The following is a 20,873-nucleotide window of genomic DNA, read 5'->3' on the forward strand; positions in this document are numbered from 1 at the left end:
TATTTATTTATTTATTTACTTACTTACTTATTCATCATTCATTCATTCGTTCATTTATTTATTTACTTTTACTAACGTTTTACATTGTACCATGCAAAGTAAACTTCTCCAGCTACCCATGAAATTTGGTGTAAGTCTAGCCTAGCTTGTGTGTGGTGGCAGATTCCAGGAAGATTGGCACCTGCTCCACAGTGGGTGCTCAGTGACGTGTGGACCACAGCCGGGGTTACCAGCAATGTTCCCTGATCTGTGTAGGGCAGGCCTGTTGGAGGGTTTCACCTGTTGCTGTGCCATAATTATTTGAAAGTGCTCACTTGCATTCTCAAAAGTGTATCTGCTTGGATGATAAATTACAAAGTCACACACAATAGCTCTTATCTGACTGTACCTTAGAAGAGACCAGACACATTTTATCCCTAAATCTCCTGTTTACCTATCTTCACCCCTGAAATCATGGGGTTTCTAAGGGATAGGATACATCTTCAATAATTCATTCAACACTACATACTGAGTTCTCTGTCATGTGTTAGGTGCTGAGATACAATGAAAATAAACAGTCTGCACTCAAAGATCTTACAATATGGTGGGAGAGGCTGATATGTAACCTAACAATTATAAACCAGAGAGATAAGGCTTACAACATGGTTCCTCAGCACAACTGACATTTTGGACTAGGTAACTCTTTGTTCTGCTAGCCTGTCCTGTGCATCCCAGGATGTTCAGCAGCAGCCCAGGCCTCTACCATAGATGCCAGTAGCACTCCCTCCAGTAATGACAACCAAAAATGTTTCTAGACATGGCCAGATTCCCCTACCCGCCTCCCTTCCCCTGGCCCCTGCCACTGAGAACCACTAATTCCATTAAGGCCAGACCCATGGCATCATGGGAGGAGCTTTATCACCTAGTTGATATTTAATAAGTGCTTGATGAGTGAATGAAATGCATAATATCATGGTATCCTTCAGGATTATTGGAATGAAGTCTAGTAAACTAGGGAGACAGTTTTAGTATGAGGCCTCAGGCAGAATTTGGCCAATGATTTTCACTCCGAATCATCGGCTCCAACACAGTTCCCAGGGATACCCTATGGAGCCCCAAAGGTACTTGCTCCCTAAATATCACAGCACAGATTTTCTAGCAGTTATTTTCCTGTTAATGAACACTGATTGTCAAGCACTTGGGCAAATATCAGGTGCATTAAATGCTAAATAGTCATTATAAAGCCCACATAAATATTTTAGATTTCATCATGCACAGCAGGGAAAGAAAAGAGCCCAGATTCTAAGAGGGGAAAAAAAAGCCCTGACATTCAACTAATGGCTTCACCAACTGATGCACCCACCTGGGAGCTTGAAACCTCATACATCTTAAATGTTCTTGGCAAAATAAAGTTAAATCTAACCCAACTTTGGAAGAGGCATCCCATCTCCAAGTCAGCTACTGTTTTGAGGTAACTGAGAACAAAACAGTTCCCAGCACAGCACATACATTCTTCATATGGTCTCTGCCCTGAACCAGACTGATGTGGGACAATGGGACGGCAGGGTGCCAAGATAAGCTTGACCCACACGTTAGACTTCCTTCCTGGACTCAGACGAGCTGGGTGATAAAAGAGCTTTCAGAAAAAAGCTGTCTGACTTGGGGCAACTAACAACTTCTCTGGGCCCTACTAGTAAGACAGAAGGTGAAGAAAGGAATGACTTCAAAGCTGCTCACAGCACTCATTATGTCTTTATCAGTAGTTTTACATCCTTGAAGATTCATGGAATTGAGGGGTTTGCAGCATTAATTTTAATTTTGGGGGTGGGGGAAATGGCATACAAAACCAGCCTCTCAACAGGCCTGACATTCCTTAATAAGCTTCCTGAAGTGTGATGAAACCTCACGGAGCAGAGTTCTGAGATTGGGAGCCTGCAGAATGCATAGTCGTGAGTGCTTGCTTAGTCTGAGCTAAGTCCCAGCTCTCCCTTCAGTTGCCTGGTGTTGTGACATGCATGATCCAGCTGGTAGCCCCAGGCTTTCCGTTACCAAATCTCCTGGGATTTCTCTGAAAGCCCCTCCTTTTCCCAAGATGAGTATTTTCAGCAACTGCAGAGACACCCCGCTGATACTATTTAGGAGTTGCAATACATACTTAATTTTTTTTCTGATAGATTAGTTGTCCCCCTAATTGCTAAGCCAAAATTTCTTTGCTGACCCCCCAGAGGTTTGTAGCACTCTTAAAGCACACACACAGAAACCAGCTGAAGAGCTGCTTCTTTGTTTTAGGTTGCTGCTAAGCTTAAAAAAAAACTCCTTCCTTTAATTCCTTTAGGAAACGCCTCATTCTCAATACTTATTAAAAATGGAGAAGCAGTCCTAAGAGGCTTTTGGAGGTCTAAGTTCATAAAGTGAATATGCATAAAGGTAGCAGAATACCAAGTTTTTATAATTACATCTTTTCATGCATTCAATTCCTAGAGTGAAATCAGCTTTGATTTGGGCTGATTTAATATAGCCTTTCTAATTTAAGTCTATCCCTTCACTTCAACTTAGCTGTTGTTCAATTTTAGATGGGAAAAATGGGTTCCTATTTCTTACTTTCACAAACCAGTAAGGATCCTGTATTTCTACACAGGAGTGATGAGATAGCATTTAATTTCTGACCTCTTCTGCTAATTCATGAGCTTTGGGGAAGGAAAGTATTTCTGTTTTGGAGAGATAAACTGTTCAATGAGAGGGTAAAACAGGATGGAGAGATGCAGGCTTATGTGGCTGTGCCTAGCATAATGCCTTACTCAAAGTCAGCAGGCATCAATCTTTGCTGCAAGAACAATGCTTAAGACAGGAGAGAAGACTGAATAATCTTGTAGCAAAAAAGGTAGTCAAAGGCACATATTAAAAAAGCATAGTTAGAAGTGGCATTTTAATGAAAACGAAGGCCTGTTGGAGCAATTTGGTTGAATAAGTAGAAAAAGAAATCAGCTAGAAAGATTCTGAGTTGAATCACAACAGAAAGACCCACTTGTCTGGCTATCCCAGGAAATACGGCAACATGAAAAACTCTCAGATACATGTATGACTGGCATAAACTGAAAGTCAAGTGGACATGGGGGTCAGAATTCTAGTTAAAGAGCTATATGTACATGCAAATCGGAGCTTGGGGTCCAGTCCTTTAATAAGCACTTACTAAACTCCTGTCTGTGTTGGCCTGTCTGTGTTGGGCGAGTTGTGCTGTCCTAGTTAGTGCTGGTTCTTCAGATGCCAAAAACAGTCCTTCCTTCAAGAAGCTCATTTTCCACTGAAGGAAACTAATATATAAGCAAGGGAATTGTTCTAGGATCATAGATGTGGGCGGATTCAACTTGTCCAGCCAGGGAATTTTTTCTTCCAGGAATATTCCATTTGTTTTAGAAAATAAGTTGACAACTTCCACTCACGCCAAGAATCCATTCTTTTTTTTTTAAGGAATTAAAATGCTTTAATTTAAAAATCATGAGTGGATGATAAAGTGTGTAGAAACTGAAAATTCACAAACTATTTAAAACCTGGAATCGCAAACTGCTCAGAAGCTACAGATAGATTGTAGGTGGTGGTGAACAGCAGAAAGGGATCATGGATGAATCTGCATTGTTTTAGCTGCTTCCCATGCCACCTGGTTCTGAGGAAAGCCTGACATTGATTAGCTATTCAGCCAAGCTAATGCTGGCAGGAGATGCCATGATGGTAATCTGCCTATCAGTTGATCCTCCCACTAGGTTTGCAATTTTGATCTGCACCTCCTGAGACATCTGATGGATCTCACTGATTTTGACGCCTTGCCACCCGATTATGTAGTCAATCTGATCATTTGGACTGGTGAGCTCAGGAGAAGTGGTCTGAGCAGAGGCGCCCAAGCCCGCACTGAATTCAGTATTGCCCTGTGTCACAGGAAGATGAGACGGTTGCTTTGCCAACTGGTGCAGTCTGTTCAGACCTGGCTGTGGGTGGGCATGCTGTCCCTGAGTGGTAGAGGCCCCCAGAGGTGTCTCTCCAGGCACATGGACGGGGTGGTGTGGGGAAAGCTCGCACTGTCGCTGCCTGTGCAGTACCTGTCCCGACCACCTGCAAAGATGACCGGAGAACTGGACGGCTTGGGCGGGTCCTGGATGGTCACGCCCCATGGGTGGGACTTCAACATGACCACACGGATCTGTTTCACACTCTCAATGATGCTAGTGACAGCCTGCTCAGCTGAGTTGGGGAGCATATCCCCTGCCACCTGGACCTGAGCCCCTGGACTCTATTTCCTTGATTGTGCAACTACCTTTCCCAATGAGAGAGCCACACGGACTAGTGGACCAGGGACCACCAGCCTCAGGGTGACTAGAGCTCCACTGGCAGCTGTGCTATTGATCATGAAGCTGCTGATGTCCTCTTCGTTTGTCAATGATCATAGCAAAGGCTTTGAAGATGGCATCAGTTGTCCAGCCAAAGTGATAATTCTCTTGGGACAGTTCCCTTCTGAGATGCTGATATGTGCCCCATTCTCCTCGAGCATCTTCTAAACTGATTCGCCTCTCTTCCTGATGATACTGCCAACTCCCTGTAATTGAGAAAACTACTTTCCATGCATAAGCAGCCAGATGGTGAGAGTGACGTTTAATCCACCTTTGGTCACACCGATATCCGTGTCTGGAGAGCTGGACTTTGAGTGGTCAAGTTTTTGGTCACTAGAGGGGGTGAAAGCCAAAACTCCAGGCAGGAGGCAACTGAGGGGGAAATGGGGAGTGGGTGGGAGGGGGAAAGACAGGAGAGGGGGATGCAGAACAATAGGGGCTGGCAGGAGGGCGAGGGGCCCCTGTGGTTTGTTGTGGGCAGTGGAGGAAGGTGGGTGGAGAAGGAGAAGGAAGGGGGAAAGAGACCCCTGGGGCCGGTGGAGGGCAGAGGAGGGCAGCTGAGGATGGGTAGGGAGAGAGTGCAGGCTGCGCGGCCTGGGCTGCTCCCTCTCGGGGCTGCAAGAATCCATTCTCATATAGTCTATCATCAGATTACTTCATATCAGCAAGAGGATAAAGTCTTGGTGGAATTTGTTTTATTTTATTAGGCACAGTAGAAAAGAGGTTTCTGTTCTTTTAAAAGCATTTAGAAATTATCTGAATTTTGAAAACAGAATTATTACCATTTCTCAACTTCTCTTCGGGCAGAATTCATGTCCGAATCTTTAAGAGAATGGCTCTTATTCAAGAGTAATTCTTCAGTTTTCTGACTGCACATTTGTCAAATGACCTCCCACAACCAGAAAACACATCGGCTTCAATAAATAGAGGCTGAAATGATGTTTCAGAAGTTTAAAAATTTGAATTCATCTTGAGGAAGCACAATGATAAATGCCTCCTTTCAAGAAAAGGAATGAATTAGGGCCAAAGTTCACATTTTTCAGGAACAAAGACTGTGGGGATGATGTGTGTACTATATTTTGATTTCTTTTCCCTCTTACAAAATGACTGATTTTTTCAGTCCTGATTAATCAGGACAAAGTGCATAACAAAGCACCAAAAGATCTTTTAGTTGGGTAGACTCTCCCTGTACATTATAGTATGCATACTATAGGTAGTATTTGAAAAGAATTAGGCTCCAACATGTGAAAGAGCAAGCTCAGTTTCTTCTTAAGACAATTAAGGCATTGTCTTAAAACCAATGAAATTTGCTGGGATTTTCGAAATCCTGATGCTTAAAGTGTAGCAGTCCTAATGGATACTATATTCAGTATCTATAGACCCAGAACTGGATGATGCATATTCTATATTTTTGAGAATTCTTCCTGTGTTTCTTATGGAATACACATTTGCTGTGTGCATCCCATGCTAATCACAGTTCCTGGCACACAGTAGAAACTCAACAGATATGTGTTGAATGAATGATGATAACAGACCCTATCCATGATGACCAGCTTGGTGGGTCATTAATTTCATTTTTAATACTGACTTCAGGGAACTGGAGCTGCAGGAGAAATAGTCCTTGACCTTTGGATATTTAATAATGAGGGAATCAAACAAAACCTCATCTAACTGAAGCAAAGGAAGTAATGGTTTTCACACAAAGGTATATTTCCACGCAGACCTATGGAGGTTTGAGGAGGGAGAATTCATACATCTTCTGGAATATGGAAGGTATGGAAGGTGAAGGAATACTTACTTCATGGAACAGATAGCATTTGAGATGGGTCTTTGAGGATGAGTCACATTTTGACAGGCTGTGATGGGACAGTGAGGAGGACCTTCCGTGGCAGGCAGAGACTCAGTAACTATGCAGAAATAGGAACGTATACAGCGTGTTTAGGGAATGGTGTGTAGTACAGTTTGGCTAAAATGGGTGTAGGAAATGGTAGGAGATGGCTCTGAGGACAGGAGAAGAGTCATCATGGTTAGGAAGGCCTTTCTGTAAACCAGAGATGGCCACTGGCGTAAACTCAGCTGCATTTGGAGTGGTGGTCAGAAGAATGGAAGACAGGAGAGTCTCCATAAATATAACCTAATATGAATAGATTCTGTCATTTCCATAGTCCCTCACCCAGCCCATTCCCCAATGCTAATCCGTAAGATATGAAGGTTTCATAAGGTCCAGAAGGGGCTTCCCAGCAGCTGTATCTTCTAATCAGGAAGATCCGGGGTAGTTTGGTTTCCCTTTTTTCAATCTGGAATCAACAATCTGCAGAACGAGTGTAATTTAAAAAAAAAATGCAAGGAAGGCTGTGGGAAATAGTTTAACTGGAGATTTGAAAGGAGCCGCCAGATTTATGCAGATGCTCCCAGGAGGCAACAGGAGCAGGAAGCAGGCTGGACACAGACTCGCACCAATCTTACTTCTCTCGGACAAACAGAAATGCAGACCCTGGAGACACCCCACGATGAAATCTATAAAGCATTCCATTATCTTAAAAAGTCATCATCACATGGAATTTATGTATTTTTTTTTTTGTTCTGTTTGTGGCCAGAGGAGCTGTTAATGGTTTTGAACTTCATCTTCTGGGTCTCAGTAAGAAAGTATGCTGCTCAAGCTGGGGGTGTGCAGAGCCCAGTGCTGGGGCTAAGCTGACATTGCTGTGCAGATCAATGTCCATCTTGGGGACTTCTCCCTGGAAATTAAAGCCTGAGTTTCTGCATACTTAAATATGGCCTAAAATGAATTTTTGATATCCTCTTAGTATCTCCATTTTCAAGGCAAGTGTTTCAATGGCAGCCTCCTTAAAATAAATTGAGTTGCTTTTTTCTTCTCTGGGAAGAAAATTCTCCTTGTTGATCTTTTGGGGAAATCTTTTCTCTAATAGCATAAGATAGTAGGGTCTAGGTAGAGTCCAAAGATAGAATCCAAATTTCTCACTCAGATCAGAAGCAATTTCACTCAGATCAGAGGATATGGACTTAAAATAGAAACTTCTGCCTTAAACATCAGGAAGACAATCAATTTCTGGGTTTTCATCCAAAAGAAATGATTTAAAATATATGTCAAGATGGAAGTGCAGAGCTGATCATCACAGCATTGCTTATGAGAGAGAAAAATTCACATCCACCCAAAATTCCAAGTCCAATAATATGAGATTGGTTAAATAATTCATGTTACCTCAGTATAATAGATTACTATGCAGCAATTACAAATGGAAACAACTGGAGTTAAATAATAATGGGTATAAAAGTACTACCAGAGTTATTCTACCCTTTCTTGATCCTATGAATAAATAAATAAACCATTCTTAAACATCAGCTATGTGCTTGCACATTATTTAAACTTCATAATTATCTTTTCATGTATGGGTTCTTATAACTTTTTTACAGAGGCAGTAGAAATTACACACAAGCCAAGATAATTTTATTTGACAACTATAAGAAATCCAAAACAAACTCTCAAGCACAAAGGGAAATTCACGACTCAACACTGGAAAGTCTACAGTGTGTCTAGCTTCATGTATGGCTTATTTATTTACTTTTGGTCAAGTCAAATCTCTCCTATCTTTCTTTCTCTCCATACCTAGGATCCACTTATCTGTTCAGCTTTATTCTTTAGACAGATTTCTTCCACAGTTTTGGAAATGTGGTTACCATCAACCAAACTCACATCTTCCTAACTTAGAAATTTTGGAAGGAAAAGAACTTCACTTCATAAATAAATCCCAGAGGAGAATGTGATTGCCTGGCTTGAGTCACCTGACTATCTTATGGGTAGGGCCCCATGACTGACAGTCCAGCAGGACTACATGAATGGGAGAGGGCTGGTTCCAAAAAGGAAGCTGGCAGGTCAAAAAAAGTGTTTAATATTGTATTATTCCCCCACCCCCTATTATTGATCAAGTCATTCCTACAGTCAAAAATCCCTCCCCGCCATCCAACTAGTTTCTATTCTTTGTCAAGTCTCATGGACTGCAGAAACTTCTTCCATCACTAAGCCAATAGCACACACTCTTCCCTACTGATCCCTACATGCATCCCTATCACTGGTAATAATAAAAACATTTCCTATGTGCTTTCATCCTGATGTGTCTTTGTCTTGCATGACAGACTTGACTCTTAGCTCCAGCATGCTGAGGACTTGGTAATTTCATGCCACCAGAGCTCCCACATGTCTTGCACACAGCAGGTGCTTTGGATTTTCATTTTCCTACTTCTAAGTAAAATTGGGATTGCAGTTTGGCACCATGGGAAAATGCTGGGCATTTTAGTCTGCTTTTCTCTAGCTTCAACTATAATTTTTCTAAGTTCCTTATCCAGTGTAATTTTTTTTTTTTTTTTGGTCTTGTAATCTGTAGGTTGCCAATATCTACATATTTCTCTGGCCATAGGTATGGTTAGTCAAATCAGCTAGTGTATCCATCGGATCACAAATAAAACTCATTGCCACTCAGATTAAGCTGTCTATTTCATATGAATCCATTGATGTTTTTTAGACACTTCAGAACGACAAGGAGGTGGATTCAAAGTTGCAGGTCTCAGATAGGTAGTCAAGTGAAGGTGATTCCACTTCTCGGCCAAGCCCTCAGGGAGTTTCAATACCCATGTGTCTCACATGGGATCCAAGCCAGTTTTACCTGGAATCACTTCTGTGTTTCCAGGGCAGATTTTGGGGCATTTCCTTGTGTGGTCCCACGGCTTTGGTTAAGGTCCCACTAATCAGCAGTGGAAATGAAGATGTCCAGCTGGGAGAAAGGACTGAGAGGGTTGCAAAAAAAATCCAAGCTCTGGACTTTGTGCCAATTATCTGAAAGTTTAATGAACCGTGGGTGTTAGTGCAAGACATTCTTATACTGATGAGAGGTCCCAATGAATCCGAAGCCACAGGAGTGAATGTCTGCTTGTTTTGGAATAAAAAAAAATAGACCTAGCAAACAGTAAGGGTATTTTTGCCATTATCAGGGTGGGAAAGATTTCACTGCTTTCAAGAAATGATAGGAGGATGGGGAAAGCTGAACCTAGTTTCTCAGCTGGATGCCCCCAAACAATCAAGTTTCTTCCTGCTACACTATTGTGCTCTTCACACTTCCCTGCTATTTTCAGACTTGCCAGCTGATAAGAGATTCAAGGTCTTGTTCTTTTGAGTTTGGTTAGTGTAATGGAGTTGTGTTCTTTCCTCTTCCCCTAAAGTATGAGATGTCAGTGCAGGATGGACAGTGGAGGAGCTGGAAGGAGGGGGACTGAGTGGTGGGGGACAGTGTGAAACCCCATTTTAGGGATGACTGCATTTGTCTGTAACCACAGTAGCTTATGCTGAATTTGGAGGCACAAAGATTAAAAAATAACATGAAAGAGTGTTTGATGTTAACTGTGCAACAAGAAGCCTTCCAAAGCATTTTTCAACATGAGAAAATTCAGTAGAGCTTGTACTTATCCACTTATTTTGCAGCTAATCAGTCCATGGAGATTTAATAAGCATAGCTCCATAAAAAGCATAATATGGACACCAGGACAGATCATCATATGAGGCTGATAAAAACAATGGCTCGCGTTAATGAGCACCTGCTGTTGTTCTAAGTGCTTTATGTGTAATAACTCATTTAATCTGACCACAACATTATAGGCTAGGAACCACTGCTATCTTGATCTCACAGGTAAGAAACAGAAGCACAGAGGTCTATAACCCATCCAGAGTCACACAAATGATTGGTGGTAGTACTGAGATCCAGGTCCAGGCAGTCTAGATACAAAGACTCAGTTTTTAACCACTGACCTGTACTATCTCCCCATGACTCCCCATGACAGTTTTGCCATCAAGGATAACAGGAACAAAGCAGACACTTTGAGGCCAGCAGCTAGGTCTTCTTCTGCTATGCGTCTTTGGTGCCTAGCACAGGACCTGGGACTCAGGAGGGCTTAAGCACCATGAACATTACTCTTGAACCCAAGAGGGAGCTTTGTCACATAATCAAAAAGGAAGCACCACGTGAACTTTTGCTTGATTGAAAATCAGAAACTCAACAGTGTCTGAGGGTACTATAAGGAGATGCCCACATAAGACTATTTTTTAAAATTGTGGCTATTAATTGCATTGAGAAGTATCTATGCACGTGTCCTTCCAACTTTACCATTTTGGGAGTCTCACTGAAATGACTTGTAGCCCTGACTTTTAACTAGTGCCCCAAGTTGGTTGGGAACTTCAAATTGGCTCACATTTCATAATTAGGATCAAGTCTGGAGTAGAATAAAAGCTTCTGAAGTCTTCAGGGAAAATACAAGCTTTTACAGGGTAACACCTAAAATTGGTTAAAGAATTGGGATTGGTACCATTCTCCTCTGTAGTATGCCATCTAGATCAGAGGGCAGAGCTTGGGAGAAAAGGCTGCAAGGCTCAGATGTTTGGATTGTGTCTGTGTGCATGTGTGTGTATGTGTATGTGTATGTTGGCAGTAGCTAAGAGAGAGGCCACATGAAGATGGAGGGGTATAGGCTAGTGGTGAGGTTCACAGACCAAGAGAAAAGGGCACAGTGAGAAATAGAGAGTTCTCTGTAAGTGGAAGAATTAAGATACAAATGAAGCAACTTCTGAGCTGAGGTCGGATGGACCTGAATTGCCTCTAGGACAAGTCTCTTAAAATTCCTCAGCCTCAGTTTCTGCATCTCAGGAATGGGAACTAAAATATCAAACTCAAAGGTTAACTTAAAGATTTAAAGGGAAGTGATTGTTCAGTTCTAGGCACAAAGTGGGTGCTCAATAGCTGCTGACTGTTGCTATAAATCAGGGTTTCTCAACCTCAGCAATGTCGTTATCTTGAGCTGGAAAACTTTCTGTTGTGCAGGTTATCCTGTGCACTGTGGAATGTTTAGCAGCATCCTTGGCCTCTACTTACCAGATGCTAGAAGTATTCCCCAGGAAGTGACAATCAAAAATGTCTCCCACACCTGTTGAGAACCACTGTTCTGTTTGAGAAAGGGAGCATGGTGTCTTCTGGGTGTGCTGGGCCATGGAGTAAATGGATTTCCCATTTTATGTTGTTTTAAATGAAAAAAATAAACACATGGGAAGACTCATTTGGGGTTTTGCCAAGTTTCCACGAGGTTCTGATTTTTCTAACTGCGTGATGGAATGCAGACAGAATGGAATGAGAGGAAGTCTGACAAAAATGGACAGTGTTTGGCCGTGCATTCTAAACTAGTCTTCTGAGGGTACTGGTTCCAACATGAGACAAGATTTACTCTTGGCTCCTGAGGAATCACATGGATTCTACAAGCAGTTCACAGCCTTTATTAAGGCTGTCGGACTGGAGTTCATCTCTTTGTTGGGAGTTAGGAGCCAGCGTTGATTCTTTGAGCTTCCAACTCTGTGCCTGCCTCCTGTTTTTCTCTCTTACTGATGGCCTTCAGCCTTGAAAATGGGGAGACTTGTTTTGTTTGGGGGTTAAAAATCCACCTTCCAGCCACCCATGGAATGGGGTTTCAGGAACACAAAGGTTAACTGGGCAGCTCAACCTAGCACTTGTGATCTTTGAAGTAGTTCTGAGCCAAGCTCTGACCTTGGGGGCTGTGGCAGGGAAGGAAGTGTGGGGGCAGAGGGACTGGAGGAAAGGAGAATGGTGGGGGGCTGCAGGCAATGAAAGGAAGGTGCTCACAATTTCCCTTTATGGAGCTAAGATACAGTAAAGGACAAGAGAAAAATTAAAATTAATGTCAATAATAACATCACAATGAGATTCTGTGTATTTATCATATCCAGTGTGACTGTTCCCACCTAAACTGGTTCATAGGCATTAACTCTCCCTTTCCTTTGAGCAGGCCTGTACTGTATGCATTATTATTAGCTTCATTCTAGAGATGAAGTAACAGGCTTCCAACTGTTAAATAATAGGTCATACAGGGGGATTAAAACCCAGGACTCCAAGTTGAGCCATTACTCTTACCACTAGATTGAGTTTGAGTCCTTGTTCTGTCATTAACTTCTCTGACAAGAGGCAAGGTCTTGACTCTCCCAGGGACTCATTTTCCAATGCCTGGTGCTCAGTAAAGACAAGTTAAATTGGATCTGTAGAATGGGGCTGATGCTAATTGCTCTACTTCTCTCTCAGGGTTATTTTGAGGATAGATGGGAAATATGACAATATTTAGAATGCACTGAGCATAAAACAAATGTGAGCCATGACACCACTGAGTGCCTGCAATGAGTAAGTACTTGTCTCATAAACTGTCTCTGGCCAACCTGGTCTCTTTATGGGAAAAGCAGACTTTGAACAACACAGCTGTTGCCTTTTCCACAAAATTGTAAGGAGGATACTGATTCTCCTTAACTCCTAGAGTAGTTACTTTAAACCAAACCTCCTGCAACAAGGATTCACCAAAATGAGGGATAGTGCTTATAATATATTCATTCTTTGAGCACTCTATCAGCTCTGTAAGATAAGGTATTTTTTAAACCTACTTTACATTAATATGAAAAAAAACCCTAAAGTTCACAGTGTCACTATTTGACATGAGGTCTGAAAACGGCTCAGAACATCTTGTCACAGAAATCTAGGCAGGAGATTGGCTTTAAAACTGTACTCTAAGGAACATGACAAAATGATGTAACAAGAGGTGATATTTCAATTCCACAATCATATACCATTCAGGTGGCCGCTTCTGCTTACCGAGAACTGGTATTTATTCATCTGTATGAGAAGGCACTTTCTGTAGTGATATACAGTAGCTGGCTGATTCCTTTGGCCTTATTTTCTCCCTGTTGTATCATTCAGCATCATTAACAATTACATTACTTCTAAAGACATTCACATTCTCCTTTTTACTTAAATGCATGCATTCTCGTCAAGCATGTTCAATAGAAAAAGGTATTAAAAAAAACGCTTGGCCCCGGTCTGTCTGAAATTGCCTGCAACTGCTTGAAGATGTATAGGAATTAGTCCTGGTAATCTCTGATTTATAATATACATTGATCCTTGGCAGTCTGAAACCTTCCTATCTATCTCTGACATCTTCCATGTGCAACAGAGATGACTGACAGAACCAGAACCCTCCAGTGATTCTAGCCTCATAAATTCACAGCAGTCATTCCATAACTCCAAAGGGATTTTGAAGGAAATAAAAAGATGTCTCTGACAGTCAAATGAGCAGAAAAGTCTAGAGATTACAGGGCTTGGGTTCTCTATATCCAGAGTAAGACAATATAGGAGCTGTCCAGGTATATAAAGCAATTTGTCTTACCCACTTGTACCTCATTAACTTCATAGCACATTGCCTATCAGTATTTTGAACTGTCTTGAATGGTAGTTTTGAATTTGGTCCCTGGATTTGGAGAGACCTGGGTTCAAACTCTACCTTCTAGCTATTAGTAATGTGGCCTGGGAGTTGGGATATCTCCCCAAGTCTCCCTTTCCTCATCTATAAATGTGAATAATAATGTCAGCTAGGGTTGCTGTGAGTAGTGAATCAGCTAGACATACTGTAGAAACTCAATCAGTACCAGTTGTTGTTATTGTCATTATCATCAACACCACTGCATCCTCATCACTTTCCTACACACTGGTCTTATTTCTGTGTGATGTATGAGGTCATATCCTAAAGGATTATAGAGCAAGATGAGAAATTGTTAATTTTTAGATGTGAACTAGCTTAGAAGGATACCTGACTTCTTTAAACTGTTTGAATTAGTTTATGTCAGCATACTATACAGTAACCTTGTTTCAGACTACAAGTTTATTTGACTTGGAGAATCTTGAATTACAGAATAACGAAAAACGTGTATTTTGTTAAAAAAACAAAGCAACAGTAACAAAAAAGGAATAGATGGTAACAAGAACAAAGAGACCCAGCTAATGATCAGCAGTCATGTTTCTGGATAATTGGGATTGGCTTAAAACAAGTACTATTGTTGTTAACATAATATCTCAAAGTTTTCTTAGGTATGAATCACCTTCCTGAGATTTTACACTGTGGCTTTTCTTTAATCTGCTAACTCACAGCTAAAGGGGGTTATAATAGCCCACCCTTCCCCCCAGCCTCCAATCATGGATGGCCTTGTCATGTGGGATTAGAACAGGTAAACTGTGCCATTCACGGCTGCAAGAGCAGCAGGCTGATTCTCCCCATTCATTCTGCCTCTGTGACTCTTAGGACTCAGGCTCATTTAAAAATTAACTTTTATCTACCAAGTAATAAGCACATCAGTTTTTATATTACAGAAGTTTCATCTAGAAATCTTTCCTTTTTTATTACTTAGAATGATCTTCTGCACAGCCCCCCTTTTCCTTCATGATTTAATAGAACAAAACCTACCCAATGTAGTACATAATTCAGGATTTCATTATATCCTGCTTGATGGGAAAGACTATTTACACAGAGATGAAGTAGCATGCCTTCATGAGATTACTTCATTTGAGGGGAATGTGGTTCTATATAACCAAACAGACCTTTTCCCACATTATGAGCAAACTAGCTGAGTCAACTTCTCTCTGGAAGTCAGGATATTTCCTCAGACTTTAGAATTGCATGAAACTGTATGCATGTATCCAGGAATGGATGCTTGCATGCAATTTTATGGTATATATAGTGATCCCTCTTGTGTATCTATCTGCACATCACTGGAGGGATGAGCCCAACTTCAATGACTGTTAAACATATTTAAAACCATGAAGGCTATTATCTCCAATTTGGGAGAAAAAAAAAAAAAGGACACCTGTCCAAAGGTTCAAGTTCTGCCTACCTCTTGTTTTTCCAAGATAGCACAGTAAAAGTGATACAATTTAGAATTTTTTCAGTCTTTTCAAACTTAATCACAAAGCTCTACCAACAGAGATTACTCCCAGTTACTTTTCAAAATGTGTTTATTTTAAGGTTCAGATTTCTATAATATACAGATTTAGAGATTCTGTAAAATTTATTTTACTCATATACTCCCTAAAAGAATTCTGAAAAACTGTGTTTTGACTTGTATAAAGCTGACATCTAGTTGCCTTTTTATTAAGTCTGAATAGTTGCAAAGAATATAATTTCTTGCATAAGTACTGATATTTTGAAACATTGTAAAATATTCATTTTTAAATGAATCTAATGAATAGTTATTTGTACTCTCTATTTTCCATTAAAAATTAATAAAAATTTCCTCTTTAACAGTTGGAAATCTTATATGTTCCTTTTGTTCTCTTTGGGCTTGTATCTCTATTATATTTTCCTCACAGAATTATAACCTAATATAATATCTTTATGTTGGAAAGCATTTTATCTATCATCTTATTATATTTCTTTGCAATAAAACAATGTATATAAATTTTAATTACTTTTCAATTATCCATGACCTTAATGCTTTAAGTATCAAAATATTCTTTTGGGTTGGGTGATCATTACAAATACTACTAATGCACAATTGTCCAAAACAACACAAATGTATCGTATATTTTAATAACTACTGAATTTAAGAGGTAAAATTTTAATTAGAAATGTATGGGGCTTTTTTCCCTTCAATTAGTTTATGTATTTTGGGGGACAAATATTTATTTCTAGAATGGGACATGATTCAACATAAATTCTCTTCCCATTTTTCATTTTAAAATGTGCTGAGAAAGCTTGCTCACATAAGTAGATGAGAATGGATAGAGTTTTGTTATAGGAATGTCATTGATTTCTTTGCATTATTTTTGAGTTATGTCTCAGATCACGTAATGATCTGTCATCAAAACTTATTTCTTAATGATCTATCAGATGATGAGTAAATTAGGACTTTCAATTCTGTTGAAAGAAAAAAACTGGAACCTTCCTTATATACAAGAGTATATTACTCAGGCATTAGAATCACCAACATCAATATTGCAAATGGTCCCTTTTCTTAGCACCTCAAATGTTTTGCCTCCTAGTGATGTACTATGTAGTAATATTTGGGATAAAAAGAAGGATGCTATTCTTTTACAAAATGGGAGTAGGTGATTAAGAAAGAAGACAGCAAGATATTTTCACATCTAGGGCATTCTCGGTAAGGTAAATTTTAGGCAGTTGTACATCTGAAGGTTGAGAAATTTAAGATTAATTTTCTTAAAATTACCCATGCCATGTACACCTCTGAGAACTGTTGTGCTCCCTAGGTGCACATGTGTCCCTATTTGCGTATGCTGGGCTGTACTGGTTTCATCCATGTGAGTCCTTGAACCACTGTGTAATGAAAAAGAAAGCGGGAGGAAGGCTGGTGGTAGAAACAGAGATTGAGAGAGATAAGAGATTCAGAAATGGAAAGCTCCATCTTTGAAGAAAACACTTCTATGCCCAGCCTATCATATATTAAGGGAATAATGCATTTCAAATGAGCACAAGTCACAATGCCTAAATAACTGGTAAGGAAAATGGTTAACTCACTCTATGATCCTGGAATTATAAATAAATCTGCAGCAAGCCTCAGGACTTTTTCTTGATCTCATGAGATTTCCAACCATTTATTTCTGAGGGGCTTCTAGCAAGTGTTAGTTGATATTTTTTCAGTGCAGAGGAAAAAAAGAATGACAGCCATTGTATTTTTGTTTTAGATCCGAGAGAATTGGATGAAAAAGAATGTGGTTAAAAAAAACAACAAACCCCAAGGGCTTGGGCAACTCCAAAGCCCTTCAAGCCCTGGGAAAAGAAATTAGAGCAGACAAAAAAAAGTTATTTCAAAAAGTAAAGCACTTACGATGAGTGGACCTCGGTTGTTTTCCCGATACTTGTTCTGGAAGAAAATGTAAACGACAGTGGCAGCCAAGGAGTAGAGGAAGGCGAAGACAGCGACGGTGACAAAGAACTCAGCTGAAGAGGAGGAGTCACCAATCAGTGCCAGCTTCTGCCTCTCTTTCCCCTCGCAGGTAGGCACCTCAAACGTCACCTGGTGCAACCTAAGGTGCCAGATTTAAGGAGATTCTTTAAAATGCTGTGAAGGGAAAAGTAGATGCCTTATGTTTACATGTTCTAAAGCAAAGTGAGATGAGATGCAGGAGTTTTAAGACAAGTTCATTAAAGAAATTACAGAGCTGATGGCTGGAAACATGGAAGTAAATATTGCAGGTAGACATCGTTCCACTGGGCTTCACAATGGCTAGTCAAATGAAATGATGATACATTTTACTATGGCATCCTCCTGCTTTAAATTCTCTAGTGCTTTCTCACTGTACTTGGACTCAAACCCTAACTTCTTAATGTGACCCACCAGGTCTTACATCAGGTCCTGATACCATGCTCCTGGCTTAGGGTCTTTTCATTCTGTTCCCTTTTCCTAAATCACCCTGTCCCCTGACGTTTTCCATGGTTGGCTTCTTCTTGGCATTCAGTTGTCTGCTCAAACATCATCTGGCAGAGCCTTTTCATGTCCATTAATCTAAAATAGCTCCTTTCCAGTAGATGTTTTCTGTTACTTGTTTCATATTATTCATTGCACTCATCACCAGTCACACTGTTTTGGTAATGTATTTAATTGCCAGTGTTATTTAATTCTGTCTCCACTGTCCACTTCTTGATTGTGTAGATCTTGGTTTTCTTCTTTTCTGTGTGTTCTGAACACCTGTACTTGTTCGGCACTTGGATAAATGAATGAGCATTCTTGATTCTTGATCTGTAAGACAGATTCTAATTTGAACTTTTAGAACTTCTACTTTAGAGAGTAAATTCCTCCAGGACAGCATTCAGGCACAATATATTATTTCATAGAGAAAAATGAGATTTTGGGGGTAATGCTTTCTGCTTAGTAAATGACACCTAAGGAAATGTGTTATAATCCTATACAGTAGCTCATGCTGTGAAGTAAGTGGTGATCTGTAATTTCATATAGGAACCAAAACTCTGCTTCTTCAGAAATGACTAAAACATCCCTTCATTTTAGGGAGGCACTCAGATAAAGATATGAATAAGGCTTAGCATTATCAGGTACCACTTGGAAAATTATCTACAAAAGTAACAATGATGACAAAGCTGTTGATGGACCTAGTAAATTCCCAACTTACACTTAGGAAATATTTTTCTTACCAAGTAAGAAGGGATCCTACCATCTAATCCCTTTAAAACAGATCAATTGTGCATATTCTCTTACAATTTAGATAATAATATAATGACAAAAGAATAGTAACAACAGCAGCTAACACATTGGAGTATTTATGTGCCAGATACTGTATTCTACATGCATTAGTTATTTTAATGCCCAAGGCAACCCTATACATAGGCACTTTGTTGCCCCCTCCCCCTTTAAAGACAACGAAACAGGCTTAGAAATATTAAGTAATTTGTCCTAAACCACATAGCTAGTAAATTGGGCCAGGGATTTAAATCTGTGTCTGACCCCAGAGCTTGATTCTTTAAACCTCTTCATTAACCTGTTTCTCTTTAATAATGAGAATATTAGCTAGGATGAATGCTTTTTCAAAGTGAAGCCCAAGGACCACTAGCACCAGAATCAATAGGGGCCTTGTTAAAAATGTGTATTCCAGGGCCTTGTGAACCTACTGAATTCTAGACCTAGTGAACTGAAATCTCTAGGGATATGGCCTTGTTGACAGCCAAAGCAAGTCCAGTCCCCCTGAGGTCCTTATTTCTAAGACAATGACTGTTTATGCATTTATTGCTTGACTTAAAGAACTGTTTATACAGTTCACTTAATTTTGCTTGTGTAAACTGAATTTCCTCCTGTTTCTTATCAACCAGAAAGCTATGAAGCAACAGAAAAATTCAGGAAATAGAAGCATTCATCATGGTTATATTATGGAGCCCCTTTCCTCCTTTTGCCAGAGGTATTAAAATATTTGTCAAAGGTTTGGTCTGTGGGAATTCTGAAAATGACAGATTGGGAAAGAAAACATTGCCAATAATTCAGATACAGGTGATTTTCAGATAATGTACACTTCTTTCTCATTATTTCATAATATGCCATTATTCAACAAATGCTTAGCAAGCAGCTTTGTAGTTCACACAATGGCTAGATGCTGGGGAACAAATAAATGGGATGGTCTCTGCCCGTGACAAGCTTCAAGTTTAGAAGGAAAAGACTGGTTTCCTGAGAGGAGCCTAAGACTAGCCTGGGGATGGGGTGGGCAAGGTAACATTCCCTGTGGAAGTGATTTTTAAGGTGTAGCTTGAAATATGAGTAGAAATTATCCAGCTTGAAAGAAAGGAAACACAATGAAAGGTTCCTTTACATCCACTAGGATGGCTATAATAAAAATAGATGGTAAGAATGGAATAACAGTTCCAATTAGATAAATTGGAACTTTCACACATTGCTGGTGGGAATGTAATATGGTGCAGCCACTTTGGGAAACTGGCTGTTTTTCAGATGGTTAAACGTAGAGTTATCATATGATCTAGCAATTCCACTCCTAGATACATACCCAAGATGAATATTTATTTTTGTTTGCACAAAAACTTGTACAAGAATGTTCATAGCAAGACAAGTAATGACTCTATAGCATCTTACTACGCTGACAGACAGTGGCTTCAATGGAGCATGTGGCGGGGACTTGATAATACAGGTGAATGTTGAAACCACAATGTTGTTCATGTGGAACCTTCATAAGATTGTGTATCAATGACATCTTAATTAAAAGAGAAAAAAATAGAAAAAAAAAGAAAAGAATATTCATAGCAGCATTATTCATAATAACCAAAAAGTGGAAATAACCCAAATGTCCATTAACTGATGAATGGGTAAATAAAATGTAGTATATCAATATGATGGATATTGTTTGTCAGTAAGAAGGAATTAAGTGCTGATACATGCTACAATATGAATTAACTGAGACCATCATGTTGAATGAAAGAAACCAGTCACACAGAGGACCACAAATTGTATTATTCCATTTATATGAAATATTCAGAGAAGGCATATCCATGAGGACAAAACGTAGGTTAGTTTTTGCTTAGGGCTGGGGAGGAGGTAAGATGCGAGAATTGGGGATGATGGCTAAGTGGTACAGGATTTCTTTTTGGGGTAATGAAAATATTCTAGAATTGATTGTGGTGATGGATGCACAGCTCTGCGAATACACTAAAAGCCATCACAGTGTACATTTAAAATAAAAAAATTGTATGATATGTGAATTATCAGCTGTTAAAAAACACATAGGAAAGAGCATGCACCAAGATCCTGCAGCGGTCAGGAGCCTAGCACACGGAAGGGGTGCTATATGGGCTGGGAAACTGGCATATAGAGGGATAGGGGATGAGGGGTGCAGGATGAGCTGGAGAAGTAGCCAAGGTCTTACAGACCAGGTTATAGAGCTGGGGCCTTTTCTTAAGACAAAGATTTTCTCATAATAAACAACATGTAAAGCAAAAACAGCAAGCAGGGCCACGTCACCCACTGCAACTATTTAGAGACATGCACACTTGCTTTTCCAGGTGCCAGGATCAGCAATGCTTCCAACATGCCAATCTCCTCAGCTAACACATACAGCCTCAGTCTGCCATGTCTGTGTGCGGTGAGGGCAGTGGGGAAGAGGAAAA

At 40.1% G+C, this 20,873-nt stretch overlaps 1 protein-coding gene and 1 pseudogene across 3 annotated transcripts in view; both read right to left on the reverse strand.

Annotated features, from left to right (window-relative positions):
- The window catches only part of SYNPR (synaptoporin), a 287,830-nt gene that overhangs the window by 27,117 nt on the left and 239,840 nt on the right, over positions 1–20,873 (reverse strand). For all 3 annotated transcript variants that reach the window (XM_036878241.2, XM_036878239.2, XM_036878240.2), the window contains one exon: positions 17,083–17,281. In XM_036878241.2, the coding sequence (XP_036734136.1) occupies positions 17,083–17,281 (199 nt within the window). The remainder of the gene's footprint in view (positions 1–17,082; positions 17,282–20,873) is intronic.
- Positions 3,441–5,172, reverse strand: LOC118908338 (poly(rC)-binding protein 2-like; annotated as a pseudogene).

Source organism: Manis pentadactyla, chromosome 1 (genome assembly GCF_030020395.1).
Source record: "Manis pentadactyla isolate mManPen7 chromosome 1, mManPen7.hap1, whole genome shotgun sequence".
NCBI lineage: Eukaryota > Metazoa > Chordata > Mammalia > Pholidota > Manidae > Manis > Manis pentadactyla.